Below are 18,470 nucleotides of genomic sequence, written 5' to 3'. Positions count from 1 at the left end.
GCCCTAACTATAAGCTTTATCAAAGAGGAAAGTCTTAAGTCTAGTCTTAAATGTGGAGACGGTGTCTGCCTCCCGGACCGCAACAGGAAGTGATCTACTTTTGGAGACTTTAGGGACCACGAGTAACCCTGCAGTCTCGGAGCGCAGTGTTCTGGTGGGATAATATGGCACTGTGAGCTCTCTAAGATGTGACGGAGGATTTTACAGGGAGCCAGTGCAGAGAAGCTAAAACAGGAGATCTTTTTTCTTGGTTCTCTTCAGTACATACTGCTGCATTCTGGAATTATGGTAATCCAGCCTAGAGGTAACATATGCATGGACCATATTTTCATAAAACATATGCAAAGAAAAATTGCAGTCTTCTTTATCTCAGTGTTTGTTGATGCACCTGTGCACCAGTGGAATGATGTAAGACCATTGGCAGGACTGTGTATGACGTCATCTGTGTGCGAGAACAAGATAATCGACCACTGACACACAGGGAGCATTTTAATAATGAATAAACCAGTAATCATAAAACAATATAAATGTATAAATAGAATTCCTTTTGAAAACATTTCTCTTTGTTACATTTAAAAAGAGCACAACACCTGAGCCCATTCTGGCAGGTGTACCTAATAAAGTGAACACTGTGAGACAGCTACAGCAGGTTGCAGTGGGACAGTACCAGCATGCTGTGGGTTGCCCTGTGCGCCTTTTAAATGCAAAAACTCCTTATCAACAATTAAAGTTTGGTCCAGATCTGCTGCTGCTGCTGCTGCTGCTTTGGTTAAGTGGCTCTAATCAGTCCCTGTTTGCATATCACACACACATCAGTTACTGCACTCTCACTCAGCAGCTGTTGCTTTATAGAGGCAGTTTGCATCATGGCGTCAGAGGACGATCAGGTTATCGACACTGTGAAGTCTTCTTATCTATTGTGTTAGGACACAGGAAAATGATGCAGTGACCTTTAACCTCGTGCTGCGTTCAGGTCAGATGGGATTAAAACCCTCTGCTGTTTGCTGACATGGTTACAAACACATAAGAAGACATAAAGTGGATTTCCTCCATAAAAACAGACCTGTTGCTTTCTAATAACTCAAACAAAGTGTGAGGTGTGTTCAGGTACAGCTTCCAGAAAGCAGCTTTGTCAAGAAAACTGATCCTTCCTGAACTGGATGATGTAAACACACCTGCTCCAGGTGTGACCGCGGATCACTGAGTGAATCTGCTTCATGGAACAAACCCAGCGTCTCAGTGACTGCATGTCGAGGTGTTTTCTAAGTGATGGAAGGTGATGAAGGCTGGTTTCATGTCGTGAGATGTTCACCACTGTATGAGCTTCATTCAGACGATCACACTGTTACTGATGAAGTATAAATACAGCTGGTAGCCTGTAAAGTTGTGTTCAAAGTTATGTTGTAGGTAAAGATTTTTCTTTGACAAGTGACATTCAAGAGAACATTAACAGTTCAGCGCATCTGCATACGGAGAAATTCTGGATTTGCAAAGCCTTCTACATTTCTGCAAACCCTGTTAACATTTGCACATTTCAAAAGTGTATCAACATTTCTAAGGGAACACAGTTTATGAGCTGGTTTTGTCATCGGGAGGTGGAGGGGATGTATGGAGTTAGATCTGTGTCTTTTACATGCAAGAAAATAAATGATATGAGAGGAAAAAAAATATTTAAGAGAAAAAGTTTTCACACTGATCGCAAAAAATAATAATATTTGAGACTAAAAAAAGTTTTGAGAGAAAGCATTTTGTCATAGAATATTAAAAAAAAATTTGAGATTTAAAAAATGATTTCCGAGAGAAAAAAACTCTCTCAAAAAACTTTTTTTTACTCTCAAATATTATTTTTTTGCTATCAGTGTGAAACATTTTCTCTCAAAAAAAATTGTTTCTCTTAAAACATTTTTCTTCTCTCTCTCAAAACCTAAGTCTTTGCTCAGTCTCAAGCGAAAGATGAGATACAGGTGTGATGTCCAAAAGGTCCATTTGAAAGATTAAAGATATATATTTCTATAATTAATTCCTTTAAATGCTGATTTTTTTTTTATTTTTTTTTTGGCTCAAAAACAAAACTATGACAATCTTTTCCTGTCGGTGTTATATATTCATGTACCAACAACTTTCACGAATCATTTCAAGAATTACGCCATGAGGATAAAAACATATATTAATTCAATTTTGTCATATTTGTTCATTTTTTAAAAGGTTTAATTTATCAAAGCAGACATTAATTCATTAAATCATTAATGTAACCCAATTATTCATAAAAAAAAAAAAACATTGTCCAACTTTTCTGCCAAACTTCCCTGTCCCTTTGCTGCCTGTTTCCTTAGTGCCATATTGTCTGCAGTGAAAATGTTTGTAACAGTTATGGCTAATTCTGGACTACTGTTGCTGACATGGACTCACTGCATCATCTTTAATATTTTTATTCAGATTCAGACAACTTTATTAATCCCACCAGGGGCAAATGTAGACACACAAATAGATGAGTAATAAATCCCTAACTCATCACTGTATCTTGTGCGCTCAGGTTGGCTGTCTCTTTTTAAAATTTCATAGACTTTTTCATTGGCGTTCTCTCATTTACAGAGCTATTCTTGGCCTACTTCCAGCATATTTATGTGTGTACACTGAGCAAAACATTGAAAATTCCTCTGTCTCTGTTAACAGAACATGTTTTTATCGTCTGGCACGAGAGTTTGGCAGGTGAGCATTTATGTCTGCAGCTCCTTATATGTGGAATCTTCTGCAGAAGGACTTAAAGTTGCTCTCATTGGTTCCTCTCAGATTGTACACAGTCTCCTATATGCCAATGTCACAGTGTATTTTAGCTGGTCTTTGTAATCATGTATAGTTGTCATTTGTTTATGGTTCACCTCTTTTCCTCCTTTTATATTGCTTATTTTACAGCTGTATATCTTTTATTTTGTATTTTCGTTCTTCGTCGTCTGTTTGTAACCTTATGTTGCTGCCTGTCTCGGCCAGGACACTCTTGAAAAGAGTTTTTCTGGTTAAATAAAGGTTAAATTAAAAAAAATATATATATATGTCAAGGAGTTCAGTGGAATAAAGGAATCTATAGATAATAAAAGAAGTTAATAGATTGACTATCAATAAAAGAGATTTTAAAAATACAAAAGTTACATAAATACTAAAAGGTTTCTGTAATATTACAGACTGGCACACAATACTATAAGTCATGATTTTATGGCACCTGGAAGTCTAAAGACATGCAGGTTTCACTTCAGGAAAAGTGGCCCATTTTACCTGAATGTATTAAGTACTCACTTAAAACCCTTTCCCATAAAAAGTTAAGTGTGTTGTGAAAATATTTTGATTATAAGTCAAACAGTTTATAAAAAACATTCTTGTTGTTATACTCTTATTGTTCCAGCTGCAGAACTCGTATTACCACAATAAGGAAATCAACATGCCACATGGCTTTTAATGGGAACTTCTGGGACCAGTGATTTCTTTAACCCTTCCCAGTTATGTCAGGCCAATCTAAATGATCGTTGTCATGTAGAGCACATCTGTATTAACATGCATGAACATATAAGGTGACTGACTGCTCAAGATGTAAAACCTTATTTGACCCACTTTACCTGTTCCACTCACCTGACTCCATCATACATAATGTATTTCCCATCTTTCACACGGAACGTGAACGCAACATGGTCCCGTCTCCTCTTGGTGTGTGACGTCAGCGGCTGCAGGTGAAAAGGCACACCTTTACCTGAGCACAGACAAAACCCTTTACCTGTACGCGCGCGCACAGATACGGTTCAGCAGTGACCTGTCGATATGCGGAAGTGAAGCGAGGCTCAGAGTTATTGATCAGGTCCATGTTTAATGTTTCTTCTTTTGATTGGTTGGTTTTAATGATGTCGGAATGTTAATGAGGCCCGGCACAGCTGCGCGAGGGAACATGTACCGGTATTTTCCCGTGGGAAGTATTTCTGTGTGACCGAACTTCACATCAACACCGGAACGACTTCAACATGTTCTTCAAGTCACCCGAGGTAAACACTGAGCTGAGTCTGGTCCTGGGTCCGTCTATGTGCTGGGGTCCTGCAGGCAGCTGTGTGTGCTGTGTGTGTGAATGTGGAGCTTCCAGCTGACAGTGAAGCTAACACAAGTTTACAGTTTACAGGTGTTGTTTGCTTTATGCTTTATTTACTCCACAACAGTTAGAATCACGTGTTGCTCTGCAGCCTGCGGCTTACAGGCAAAACAGTGTGATGCACTCAGCTGTGACAGTAAACAGTCTGGAGATATATGTAAATGCTGCTTTAATGTGCATGGATGTATCTGTTTGGGTAAAATAATATTTTGTCTCACACAACAGGAAACACACAATAAAAGTTCAGTTAAAGAGTTGTAAAGAGTAAGAATATTTCATGTGAGATGCTTGAAAACTCCACAAACATGTATTTATTTTTTATTCTTTTAAATCTTTTAAAGGTCCAGTGTGTTGGATTTAGAGGGATATATTGGTAGAAATAATATAATAATTATGTTTTCTTTAGTGTATACTCACCTGAAAAACAAGAATTGCTGTGTTTTTATTAGTGTTGGTCGGCCCTCCAACCATTTTCTAACTCAAAATGAAAATTGTTTTTAATTTACACTGGAGTTTATTCTGTACTTTTAGTGTAATTTGATGCCAGAGCACATAAAAAGCATCAAGATGGAGCCTGTTTATTAAAAAAGTGTGAGGGAAGGATCCACCTGGAGCCCTCCACAGTGTCTCAAGCGAAACCCCGAATGTCCTCAAATCCTTGAAACGTCCCTGTGTACTCCTGACGTATGCAGGGCTGCTGCGACTGGCCCCTGTCTTTTTGAAAACGTGGTCTCTGGGCAAAGCAAGTTGAATATCGCTGCCTTAGAATGAGCCATTTATATCTTCATAGGGAGCAGGTCCTCGTTTAAGTAAGTAAGTAAACTTTATTTATATAGCACCTTTCACAGGTAAAAACCAAGTGCTTCACAATAAATTAAAACAACGACAAAACATATGAACAAAGATGCATAGATTTAGACAGCCAAAAAACCCACATTTAACCAAATGCTTGTTTAAATAAAAGAGTCTTCAAATGCTTTTTTTAAGGCGATGACCATGTTGCACTGCCGTGTTTCTACAGTTTCCCAGAACGGAAAAACCAAACACTTGCTCCAGAGAGGACCATTCACTTTTCTTTCAACTGCCTTACTGTAGTGACCTTCTGGTTCTTAAGTTATCAGAGATAAAAGGTGATCACACATCAGCAGGTGCTGGGCTCCGACATGTCTCTGACATGCCAAACAGCATCAGAGAGACACTGATTTGTAATGTGAAACTGCTTTATTCAGTGTTTTTACCGTCTTTATCACCTGGCCCGTTTGTTTTTGATTTGGCTCCTGCTGAAAAGCTCTTTAACTATGAACACTGAAGGATTTCTAACCAGGAGAATTTTCTGCTGGTTGTGATCAGCACTACTCACAGCCTCTCAACCTTTGCCAGTTAGGGGGGAATCACGTGCAGCCAGAGGTGCAGTACACTTTCAGTGTCTCTGCTGAGGTTTCATCACCTGAAAGGAACAAACAGGTTTTTGTGAGTCGATTCTCAACAGTTTCAGCAACGTTTAATCCTGAAGCAGTTCCAAAATATCTGCAGCAAATGTCCTGTTTCTACTTACATCGGTGTCTGACCCCAGATGTGATATTTCATACTTTTGCTTCATAGAGTTTGTGGTGAAATAAGTAGATTAAAGATGCAGCCGATGGTTACTGTCATTATTAACTGGCTGATTGTTTTGGTCTATAAAATGTCATAAGACAGTGACAAGTGATGATCACAACTTTTAAAAGCCAGAAGTGAGATTTTCAAATGTCTTGTTGAGTCCAACAGTCCAAAACTAATCAGGTTAATGTCATAGAAGACTAAGGGACTGTTCTTTATTTATCAGAGGAGCAGGTGATAACCCTCCCTCCACCATGAATTAGTCATTAGATTTTTAAACCTTTCCCTTTGATGTTTGAAAGTTAAAAGTTGAAGATGAAATCCTGGAGTTGCTCGTCCTGCTGGTTAGTTTGAACAAACAGTTTTAGTTTTGGCCAAATTTTAAATGAGACGTAAAATGAGGTGATTTTTGATGAAATATCTATTTATCTATCTATTTTAAGGTCCGATTTCGCCCCACATAATGTGTTCAAGCAACACATTCTCACTCTGACCTCGTCACATATTGATGTTTGCTCATGGACTCTCCACGTCCAGAAACTTCTCTTATTGTCATCTTTCAAAATACACTTCTGTTTTCACAGGAAATGTACAGATTGCATACAGTCTCTTTCAAAATAAAAGCACTACGTTGGTACAACACCGCGAACTGACGTTTTTTTCCTTCAACACAACACATAGTGTTTAGGTTTAGGTAAAAAAGAACAGTATTTGGCTTTAAATTCTTACGGGACGTGAACACTGCTCTCCTGGGTGAAAGTTGGTTTTTGTTGGACCCGCCCACCCTACTCGCACTTTCGCCACCTTAACTTTCATTCTTGTCCTGTCGCGTTTTCCCCTGACGCCGCTGACCAGCTGCGTATCATGCCGTCATTGAAGGACGGCTTTTTCGTTAGTGTCGGGCACAGGAAGTCACTGTCCAAGCGTCAGATTTTGACGACATCGGAATGAGACCGGGATGAGGCCAAAATAAAAAACACCAGTCCCCCTAAGAGCTTGAAAATTATTTGACTTGCTTCTTCCTTTCTGCACCCCCCCCCCTCCCCCCCTCATAAATAACAAACAGTCCCCAAAGAGACATGAAATATTCAGCTGAACCAAAGAATGTGTCAACCATTTTTAAACAATGAATCAGACATCAAACTTGTTTGTGGAGTAAATTTCAGTTGACTAACAAACTGATTGATCAGATACTGAGTGTGAAAATCAGGATGTGTGTGTGTGTGTGTGTGTGTGTGTGTGTGTGTGTGTGTGTGTTTGTGTGTGTGCTTGTGTGTGTGCGTGTGTGTGTGGGTTCAGTGGGTCAGAAGTGAAACCTGTTTATCACTTGGAGCAGTGGAGGTGACGCCCATGTGGAAGGTTCACTGTGGTATCTCGATCCTTTATCTCGCCGTTCTCCAGGAATAGAAACTAAGCTTATCGGTCGGCCTGTCTGTGCTGTAAATACTATGAGGCCACTGACAGGTGTAAGCCGAGTTTCGCAGAACAAGGTGGAGTGTGAAGGTGGAAGACCACAGGAGACAACAGACATGAGAGGCTGAGCGTGTCGGGCAGGTCCGGACCTGCAGGCTGCTGAACGTCTGTTAGAGAGGAGCACACAGATTCTGAGCTGCTGCAGCAGCGGCTCATCAGAGCTGTGAAAACATGTTATGTAGAAGAATCATAAACAACCAGAAGGATTAATGAAGATTTATCAGACTTATCAGTAGTGATTACAGATCTTTTCACATACGCCACTCACAGAGTCCAGTTTATATGGTCCTCCTGATCAAAGTAATGCAGTCTGATACAACAGGCGTGACATAAATCCTCCCCTCATGAGGGCTGTAAAGTTATAAACAGTTTGTGTTCATGATCATTTCAGAGGAAGTATTTTGTGCTGCTGTTAAACTGCATCGTGTTTACTGTTAGCCTAACATCACTGATAGAAAAATTAACTGATATGTGAATCATTTTTCAAAAGCGTTTATGTTAAAGGTGTAGTGTGTGGAATTTATTGGCATTTGGCATTGAGGTTGCAGATTGCAGCCAACCGTGTAAAGTTCAGTTCAGACCAAAGATTCACGATGAAACAAAATCGTTTTAGAACGTCAGCTGGTCAAACTGCTGGCAGCTGGTTTTAGAACGTAAAGCACGTCACCTGTTTCAACAGCCAATCAGCTTGTAGTGACGTCCACTGGTCAAGTCAAAATGACCGCAGAGCCCTCTGTTTCCGTCCTCACGGTGTGCCGTGTCAGACGGTGGGTCGCTGCTGCTGCTGGCTGTATGTGCCTATGCCCCGCCCACACACACACATTCTCATTGACTGATGAATTGGTGCTGGTTATTTATATTATTGTGGCGTATTGATTATGAATACAGTCCATCTGATGCTGGTTTTGTTTCATCACTGTAGCCAGTATCTCACTATCACTGTCCTCATTCAGATTTTAAGAAGCTACAAATTATATTCAGCCACAAAATAAGTCTGTCTTTCTTAAGCACAGTTCAGACAAAAGATTTGCAATGAGACGAGTTGAAACATGCGACTACTTGCAATGTGCCGTTCTGCAACGTTGTAAAAACCTGCTGGTTCACACCAAGTCAATTAGATTGATGGTGTATCATCTCTAGTCAACAACTCTCTGTGCTTCTGATCTGTAACGCTGACAGGAAGTGACCACCGTGAGACGGCGTATCATCTCTAGTCAACAACTCTCTGTGCTTCTGATCTGTAACGCTGACAGGAAGTGACCACCGTGAGACGGCGTATCATCTCTAGTCAACAACTCTCTGTGCTTCTGATCTGTAACGCTGACAGGAAGTGGCCACCGTGAGACGGCGTATCATCTCTAGTCAACAACTCTCTGTACTTCCGTTCTGATTTGCAGCTTTTCAGACTTATTTTGTGGCTGAATATAATTTGTAGCTTCTTAAAATCTGAATGAGGACAGTGATAGTGAGATACTGGCTACAGTGATGAAACAAAACCAGCATCAGATGGACTGTATTCATAATCAATACGCCACAGTAATATAAATAACCAGCGCCAATGGATGAAACATTCTAAAACAGTTTTATTTTGTTGTGTGAGACTCCAGATGAGACCGTAGCAGTCAAACACCTGAGTGACCTGATCTGATCAGCAGTGTGTTTTATTTATTAGGAATTTATCTTTTCATTTCTAGGTGGAAGAATGTGTTATTTTTATCTGGCAAAAGTTATCGTTTCACTTTAACTGAATGTTCTGAACACATCTGGATTTAAATAGTATCTGTAATATGACACTGTGAAGTCAGTGTGGTAAACATCTTATCTCTGTGTGTGTGTGTGTGTGTGTGTGTGTGTGTGTGTGTGTGTGTGTGTGTGTGTGTGTGTGTNCAGAGTTTGTGTCTGTGTGTGTGTGTGTGTGTGTGTGTGTGTGTGTGTGTGTGTGTGTGTGTGTGTTAAAGGAAAGCTTTGAGCTGTGGGAAGGACCAAAGGACGGTTACACCAGTGAGCCTTTACTTCCTTCAGTGGTAAGAACCCACGTCTGAACTTTTCATACATGAACAAGATAACTGGACCTCATCATCAGGGACATGCAAACAGAATATATCTGCTGGTATGAGAGGATCCTTTCACTCTGTGTCTGACAGATAAACCTGCCTGTCGTCACACATGAACAGACTGTTTTATCTTTAAGTCCCTGCGTCACAGTGAGCTCGTTCAGCTCAGCCGTCTCATTTGCACCTTGTATCTAGCCGAATGGGTCTGTCAGGTGTGCTCACTGCTGTAACACGAGCTGGGTTTTATTTTGCTGATGATAATCTGGAATGTGGATCTACATCGACTGTAACAGCACCTGGTGTTACTGAGCGCTGGTGTAGTGGCATGAACCTGCTTCCTGGGACAGAGCTCAGCTGACTTACTGGATGAGGGGGAGACTAGTTTGCTAACTAAAAAGATACAGCAGGTGTGTAGTTGTTGCAGGGCAGTTATCACCTGCATCAGTGTTGGACCGCTGAGAATATTATTTCTCTTTCAGTGTGTCACAGATGAAGAAGGGCATGTAGCTCGAAATGTCACCTCAGTGGTAAATTAATTAAACATTCATGGGACCATAGTCTAGTGTGCAGGCTGTCTTGTCCAGCATCTAGTTTTTTATCTTCTGGATGTGCTTGTGGGAACTGTTGGTCTTTGGTTGGTTTCACACAGAGTTTGACACAATGTGAAAACACACTGAATAAAAATATAAATGCAGCACTTTTGTTTTTGAACAAACTGAATTGACCATAAAACAAAACAATGCGCCATTCGCAGCAGCATCTTGATTTGTGATGTAATGTGTTTTGTTTTTTGTGGTATAAAACGTCTTTGAGCTGCTTAACAATGGAAACATGTCTCTGGGGCTGTTTTGCTTTTCAACAGTCCAACCAGAGGACATTTGACTACATATTGGTGGCCCACAAGGTGGAAGATGAAATGGACCAGAAGGCTCAGAGACGGAGAGCCTTTCTCGGGGAGCTAGAGAGGAAAAATATCACCGTCACTGTGAGTCACACGTTTCTTCAAATCACCCTGACCTGACACACGAAGCAAAATGACTGTATGAATCAGAGAGGACAGAGTTTCCTTTAATGCGTGTGTTGTTTTTTGTGCGTTGTTAGAAGGTCGACCATGATGACAAAGTGTTTTACGGCATCCGTGCTCCCAATGAGATATTTAAAGACTACCAGTACCTGCTCAAAGTCTCCGACTCCTGCAACTGGTGTGGAGATGTGAGGGGCTCCGTCACCCAGGCTACCAGGTAACGCTTGCTGCTTTCTTTGGAGCTGAACCCACTGATCATTAAACACAACCCTTCAGCTCCAGTCATTGTTGTATGTCTCTTAAGCCCCGTTTCCACCAAACCCTTTCAGTCCAGCACCTTTGGAACCAGCAGTAACTCTTCAGACATGGTACCTAGACCCTCGGTCTGTTCAGACAGTCCTCTTGAATGTGGGCGGGGTTGTTGTCACTCACTGCTCCGTCCAGCACTCGCTGTATTTCCTCATCAGCGATGACACAGGTGGAAGTCTGCACAACTCTGCCCTGAACAGAGTGACCATCCTCTACTGACTAATCAGACTGCAGTGTTCACAGCTCCACCTTTTAGTACCAGATCTGTGTGCTAGGTACCCCAACAGAGGGGGGACCAAACATGGGGATGGTTAGGAACGGTTCTGTTGGTACCATCCACAACTTTTGACAATGGGGAAAAAAAGCGTACTGAACCGTACCGCACTGCTCGGTGGAAGCAGGGCTTGTGTGACTGATGAAGGCTGCGTAGCCATCGACCACTCTCAGAGCCAAGTTTCGCCAATAACAATAGTATGTAAAACATCCCATCAATGCCAATAAGTTGTTGAAACTTTAATTCCAAGATCCGCACAAATAAAAACACATACCACAGTGACACCTGCACTGGCACAGGAACCTGTACAGGTAGTTCCAGGGAACTGTTCAGAGAGAAGCAGCAGTTGTGTAATTGTGTTTCATATGAAGCACCAACAGTGTTGGCGCTGATCAGACGAGCTCAGTGGAAAAGTTTCACGTGTGAAAGGTTGTTTTTAACAATAATGTTGTGTTCCAGCACAGAAATCTTCCGCATCACTGAACAACACTGCAGCTTTATGTCGTGTTTGAAAACCTTCCTGAAAGTTTTATTTCCTGTAAAGGGATCGTTGGGATTTTTTGAAGTGGGGTTGTGTGAGGTACTTTTCCATAGTCTGTGCATTACACACAGTAGATGTCAGACAGCACAGCCCCATGGAAGCTAAGTGATGTACAGCTGTGGAGGAGTACAGTTGTTGGATGCGTGACGTCAAAAAAGTTTGCGTGATAGGTTTGTTGAAAAGCACGATGAATTTCTACTTAAAATGTTCCCATGATGGTCATGTACAATATCAGGTGGCTTCACTGCACATTACTGTTCAGGTAAAGTCAGCTCTGATTATATTGTCACACACTGAAAATGTCCTCATTTTTAAACTTTCATAAATTACATGAATAAATATAAGAATAAAGTTATTTTACTGGACAGTTTTTGAGAAAATTAAAAAAGAAAGTCAGCTCAAATTACATAACAACACAATGATGATCTCCTCATATTTAAACTGTCTTAAAAAAGAAAATGTCTCAGTGGTTAGTGATGGATTTCTTTTGGTCAGATCCGGCCAAGCCGTGATGCAAGCCAGTGGCGTAAGGTCGTTATGACAGGCCCCATGGTTGCTCTGAAGTACACACACACACACACACACACACAGCATCAGGCTTATAGCCGATATAGTATTTCCCAATGATGTGGGGAGTTTTTCCTTATCTGCTGCGAGGGTCCAAAGAACAGAGGGATGTCGTATGCTGTAACGCCCTCTGAGGCATATTGTTATTAGTGATATTGGGCTTTATAAACAGAATTGAAATTGAAATGTGTCTTTCATGTTTGAAAGGCGTGACCGCTCGCTGAGCTTGCTCATGTGCTCAGCTTGTCAGTCTCCACAGATTTTGTGCCTCAGCTACCTCCCATATATTTATCATCTTGTCACATGACCCAAAAGAAACTTGACAGTAGTCAGCATCAACATAAATATTACCCACTAATCATCACTGCATGTCTGCGAATGACAAAAATACCAAAGAAAATAAGAACTTAGTCGTTTAATTGAATGTTTGTTTTTATACTTTATGCTGAATAAGTATATCATTTTGTTAGAAAGTGCTACTGACTATTTTAGAAAATTAAACCATGTTGTATGGATTTGTCTTTTTGAGGGCATATATAGAAGATAATACAACAGGTAGTTCTGACTGAGCAATTTGTTTGGACTGGAGTCATTCCAGTTGATATATAGATTGATAGATATAAGATATATGGTTGATATACAGTATGACAGCACTGGAGGTTTTAGCTCTGCATGTATCACTCCATTTTACAGCTGTTCTGAGCCGTTAATTATGTTAATTGTTGATAAGCCCACATTCAGGGTCGTCGTAACAAACTTTGCACCACAAAATTAAACGTATTACAACCAATAACCATGAAGTTAAATAGTGAACGGTCAGAAAAGGACAAAGGGATGGAGGGAAGCCTGAATACTTCACTGTAACGCTCCAGGGAATTTCCTATGCCACCAGAAGACAACGCAAGCTGTTAATTTATCGGCGTCACACGTGTTCCACCAAAGCGACTGTCAACAGACTGATTTCACTGGTCACAAAATAAATGGAAACACACACATGTAATACAATGTAGGTGTCCTTTGGTGATGTGTATAAACTGAAAGTAACAAGCTAGTGTGCAGGACTGTTTGTGTTGCTTGGCATCAGTCCCATCCCGGTCCAGCTGCTGAACTATTTGTGTTGGTAGAGCCAAATATATCGTTAAATAAACAAGCAAATCAAAAACCTTTTGCCGCTTTTAACTGTTGATAAATGGCGCTTGTAGAGCTGTTGTGTAAAAGCACTATCACAGTCGTGCTGTTGTGCTGAATGTACACCAAAAAAGTATTTCAGGTCCTGAAATGTATTCAAAACAAGTGACTCAGGATTTATAGCAGTATTTATATTTTTTTCTCCGACGTGTCAAATGGAGTTCATACGACATGATCCTTGAAGTTTGGGTCTGAAAATAAGATAATAAAGATGGCGTCTATATGTGGGAACACAACTGTGCACAAAAAATATAAGAGTGTCAGAGGAGGAGAGCCTCAGCTTCATAGCAGTGGACACAGGGTAAGCAGGGTACATGTCCCTCACAGCTGCTGTATCTGTCCTTTACTTCCTCCTCATTTTTCCGTACTGTAAATCGAGTCTGACAGCCGTTCAGTTCATCTTAACAAGTCAGAGCTTTTTTTTCCAAGTTGCCCTGGATGCACCGTGAGTGGGCGGACAAGGTGCACACTTGCTGCTTCTTCTTTCATCACGGCAGAGAGGCACGCTTCCTCTGTCGGCTCTCTGAGCGCCGAGCGGGGAGGATGCACTGTGTGTTTGAACAAAGGTGTACAGCAAACAAGTTAGCAACAGGCAGACGACCCTGCACTCGTTCTTTATATCAAATCATGTGAGTTGAGTTACGCAGTGTTTGATGAACAGTTAGCTGACGTTAAAAGATGACCTCTTTTCCTCATCATCGGGTGTTTTAAATGGGAGAATATTTCAATAAATCATTCAAAAAATCATCTCTCACCTCTGAAGTAATGGCTACACCCCTGCTGCAGTGTGTGTGTGTGTGTGTGTGTGTGTGTGTGTATGTGTGAGATGTACTGTGTGCCAACACCTGTGCAGTCAAAGTCATTTTAATGAACCTGCTCATTCTGCCGACACAGTTTCTTCACTTCACCTAAACCTTTCATTGTCTCTCCAGAATCCGAATCGTCCATTTCATCCTTCATCGGACCTTCATCGGCACAGGAGGTGAGAGTTTTGATAGAATTTATTAGTATCATCTGTTGACCTTCAGCAAACACACAGCAGCAACATATCTACTCAGTCTTTAAACTCTGTCGATCATGTTGTGATATGAGACAAACAGCAGCCTTTCATGCTGATATGTTCTGCTTTGTTCCCGTCAGAGAACCTGCGGGAACTGTTGGAGAAGGATGTGTTTGAAACCACATTTTGCCTCCATGAGGTGAGTCGACCTCTGACTGATCCTGTTCAACTTACACTGCACGATCTGAGTCCTTTCATATTGATTATCTGGTCACCAGTGTACCGAAAGAATTTTTCACATTCACACACCTCTTTCACTCCGGCCCTACCAGAGACCTGTTTTTGTCTTTTTTTGGGATGACACTTGATTTTTAGGGGGAGACAGCAGGTCAGCAGTAGATGCCACATAGAAGTGGTTGACATCATCTGAAAACAGGAAGCTGAAGAGTAATTTGAGACGCAGCTCAGCGCTGTGTGACAAGTTTTTCTTGTCAAAAACATGTAATTAACAATGTGTTTCGGTGAGGTGCCTGTTCAAACTATGAGTACTGTATAGGCGCCCTGACACACCGAGCTGATGTTCGGCTGTCGGTCAGCGTCAGACCATCAGTGAGCGTCTATCGCCATAGTTTTTGCAATGTGTCCCACACTGTTGGCACCAGTCAGTCATGTCCTTGTCAACTGTTTTTCGGCTGCTTGACATGTTGAGCTCAGTGCAGGAGGAGAGAAACTGAAGTGAGGAAAGCAAACAAACACCTAACGTCAGGAGGGAGTGAGAACAAACTTGTTATATGAGGTATTTTAAAGCCACTTAGCTCTTTAGCAGAAACTGTTTGTAATGGTTTGTGTTGTTGTTTCTTGTGCCGGTAAATATCTTTTCTGATTTTAACATCAGGTTGTGTTTTTGATGTGTAGGTGGCTAACTAGCATCTTGAATCCGTCCTGTTGGTCTTCTGGTTTTTCGTTGTGAATGACTAATACAAACTACAGCTGCCTGCTTTTAAAGAGAGGTGTTTTCTTAATGCAGGCACACAGGGGCGCCGGCAGGGATTTTGGGCCCCATGAAAAGAATTTTTACTGGGCCCTATGCACAGCTGGCCGGGAGGCCGCCAAAAATTTTTGATGCTATTTTACATAAAACTATGTATTTTGATGGTATTTCTCATTCCCACATTTGTGAAAAAAGAACAATCACTTCCTGCACTTCCACATTCCTCCCTGACAAACTTGAAGAGGATCCTGGACCTGGCTCTGTAGAGTGTACGTTATAGGGCTGACCCAAAAAATTTGAAGCTTCGAAGCTTCGTTCGATGGCACGGGAGTCGATTGCGGAAAAAAAAATCGAATATTCTGCCTTTTTTTTCCTCCTGTTTTTTGGGGGGACCTTGAACACAACACCATCTCTGAAAAGGAAATAGAAAGTCATGCATGCCAGCAGTGAATGGAGACCTATTATCCTGCTTGAACACAGACAACTAAATTCTTTCAACAATGTGACTCAAAATAATGATAAAATAGATTTTATTGATGTAAGATAATATGCTGATGGTGACATTTTCCACCGGTCCGCTGCGCTCTGAGTCTGGTGTCAGTGACACATGCTGCTCTGAGTCACGCATCTGTCTGCTTGCGCTGCAGTGCGCGCCGAGGGTTTTAATTTTTAGTGTTAAATCAGAAGTTAAACACTACTTATCAGCAACCAGAAGTGTTTTTTCATTTGTGAATATTTTTATCTTAATTCTAGGGTTTCAAGAAACTACCTTTTCACCATAATTTGTAAGTTATTAGTTAGTTTTCCCTCAGCAAAAAAAAACAAAACACCTTCTTCTGAATATTAACTTTGTCCCTGGTCTATAAGCTGCTTATAGACCAGGGACAAAGTTAATATTCCATAACTTCCCACCACATGAACCACTAACAAACCCACCTTGCTTTTTGAAATACTGGGTGACATACTGTCGACCCTTTGCTTCTTTCTCCTCTCTTAGTTTCCTTTCTTTCCGTTTTTGGCTACCTGATTTTTGAGGCATATTGCCGTCTCTTAGACACCTTATCTCGTAATTACGAGATAAGGTGTCTAATTTTTTTTTAACCAGTGAATGCAATGTGCTTCCGTAGCCTCCTTACCTGCTGTCTGTGACAAATTACGGTGCACTGCAGCTGATCCAGTCGGACTGAACCATTTTATGTAAATAGAGAGGGGGGGGGCGTTAATGTTTCCAAAACAAATAAAGTTATTGTTACCAGTACATTGTAAATAAAATATATTTGTGATTATAAGTTAGTTAATAACTTAGTGTCATATTATTTTTTGTCAGTATTATAATTTTATTAGGGGCCTCTCTGGGCCCCTCTTAATCATGGGCCCCTAGAATCCTTCTCCTTTTCCCCCCCTTTTCGGCGCCCCAGCAGGCACAGAACGAACATGCTGATTGGCTGTCGTCTTTGTGGTGTCTGGGCCCTAAAGGCTTAGAACATTATGATGGCAGTGTGACTGTTCAGGGACCTCAGTGTGCAGAAATGTTCAAATATGATGGACAAAGAAAACACATTTGTACTGCATGCAAGGAACTGCATGGGTTCTGCCCATAACGGGTCTAGCATAGAGTGGGCATGTCTGTAATCCGGAGACTCCTTGGTATTCATAGAACCCATTTTCTTCCAGATATCTTGAGATTTGAAAATGGCCGTGTCAATTTTTCCCTCACCATTGGAGCGTTGTTACCTCTCTCCCTGCAGCATAACAGGATTGGCTGTTCCATTAGTCTTCTAGTTTCATATAAAGTCAGTATTTTCAGCTTAAAAACTCAGCCCACTGCAGCCTGTCTCAAGGACAGTATAGTCAGTAGAGGACGCCAGTGTCCTCGTGGAGTGAAAGAGGTTAAATACACAGTGAAATGCTGCACAGCAGGGCTGCAACACACAGCAAGTGGATCAGAAAGATCAGCATGTGATGAGGTTTATTCTAGCTGATACAAACCATTGAAATACGCCATGATCGACCCTGATGGACGGTCTCTCTGCTCTGCACATACTGCACCATCCTCACAGAGAAACTAAACCTGCACGAAGCAGCTCCTGTTCTGGCTTCAGGCTCTGTGTCAGGATGACACACAGATCAAAGGCTCAATAACCTGAGGCTGCAGTTAAAAGGAAACATCACACACTTAATACACCAGAGTCCATGGCTGAGTCCTGAGGGTTTAAAGAGGTGAACCAGAGTGCGTTTGCTACTCGCCCTACAACAACCCAACACGTCATGAGAAACGGTCACATGGTTACTTTTTATAACACCCAGTGAAAATATGATGAAGCAGAAAAATCTGTTGGTTCTGCTTTGTCACAAAGACACAGGAGTTTCTCCTCTCTTGAGACTGAGTGAACATCAGGTCCCTATTTTTCATGTGTGTTTTTTAAATCAGTCATCTGATAAAAATTGTAACACACAGAAACCTTGCACACGGGAAAATTCTCCACACAAGACAAAATGTAAAGACACATTTCCTCTTTTGCTTCTCTCCACTGGAGTTACCTCCCAGGTCGATGCCACTCTCTGCGGCTACCTGAGTTAAGACATGATGCTGTGAGGCCATTAAATTCCCCTCTGCTGTAGCGTCATCACTGCTGCTGTGCATCTCTTTGACGTGGAATATTTCAAGAAGGATGTTGCTTCTATATACTTCCACTTCTTTGTCTTGCTGATCAGCTGTCAGCTTCTGCTCTGCTCCTCTCTCTTGTTGTGGATGTATGTGTCCCGCAGCTTACGCCACATTTTCTTCACCGCTTCTTGTTCAAACAACTCTTTAAAGGCTTTGTATGGATTACAAAGAAAACCCGCATAAAACCAAACCTGTCAGTAACCGTTCACTCTCACTCACACATCGATGGAACAGCCGGGGGATCAAACCGCTGATCTTCCAATAGTGGACTTAGATTTCAGGTGCAAAGGCCTTCAGAGCCATGAAAGTGAAAACACTAAACAAACTATTCAGACACAATGAAATATATTTTTGCCCAGATGTTGTGATGTTGATGTGAAACTGTGTATTGGTATAAAGAATAAACACCTAATGCATGTATGTTGATTTTTCCCATGATTCTCAGAGAAAGATGCAAAAAGAGCTGAAGAGGAAATGGGCTCGATGGTCGGCTCTGTTTACGGGACAACCAGTCACCGACGTCAAGTCAGTCTCTAACTGTCTGTCTGTCTGTATCTTACTATATAATGACGAAAACTCTGTCTGTGTGTCTGTTCCACGTTTTTCTCCTCACTGACTTGGTCAATCCATGTGAAATTTGGCACAGTGGTAGAGGG

At 41.4% G+C, this 18,470-nt stretch overlaps 1 protein-coding gene across 1 annotated transcript in view; it reads left to right on the top strand.

The window, feature by feature from the left end:
* The first annotated feature begins 3,776 nt into the window (after positions 1-3,776).
* The window catches only part of LOC126395259 (anoctamin-9-like), a 33,059-nt gene continuing 18,365 nt past the window's right edge, over positions 3,777-18,470 (top strand). Inside the window, exons 1-7 of the mRNA XM_050052590.1 lie at positions 3,777-4,025; positions 9,157-9,222; positions 10,115-10,237; positions 10,354-10,493; positions 14,088-14,137; positions 14,296-14,354; positions 18,260-18,339. Of these exons, the coding sequence (XP_049908547.1) occupies positions 4,005-4,025; positions 9,157-9,222; positions 10,115-10,237; positions 10,354-10,493; positions 14,088-14,137; positions 14,296-14,354; positions 18,260-18,339 (539 nt within the window). The 5' untranslated portion in view covers positions 3,777-4,004. The remainder of the gene's footprint in view (positions 4,026-9,156; positions 9,223-10,114; positions 10,238-10,353; positions 10,494-14,087; positions 14,138-14,295; positions 14,355-18,259; positions 18,340-18,470) is intronic.

Source organism: Epinephelus moara, chromosome 1, assembly GCF_006386435.1.
Source record: "Epinephelus moara isolate mb chromosome 1, YSFRI_EMoa_1.0, whole genome shotgun sequence".
Lineage (NCBI taxonomy): Eukaryota > Metazoa > Chordata > Actinopteri > Perciformes > Serranidae > Epinephelus > Epinephelus moara.
This window is presented reverse-complemented; position numbering and strand designations above follow the sequence as displayed.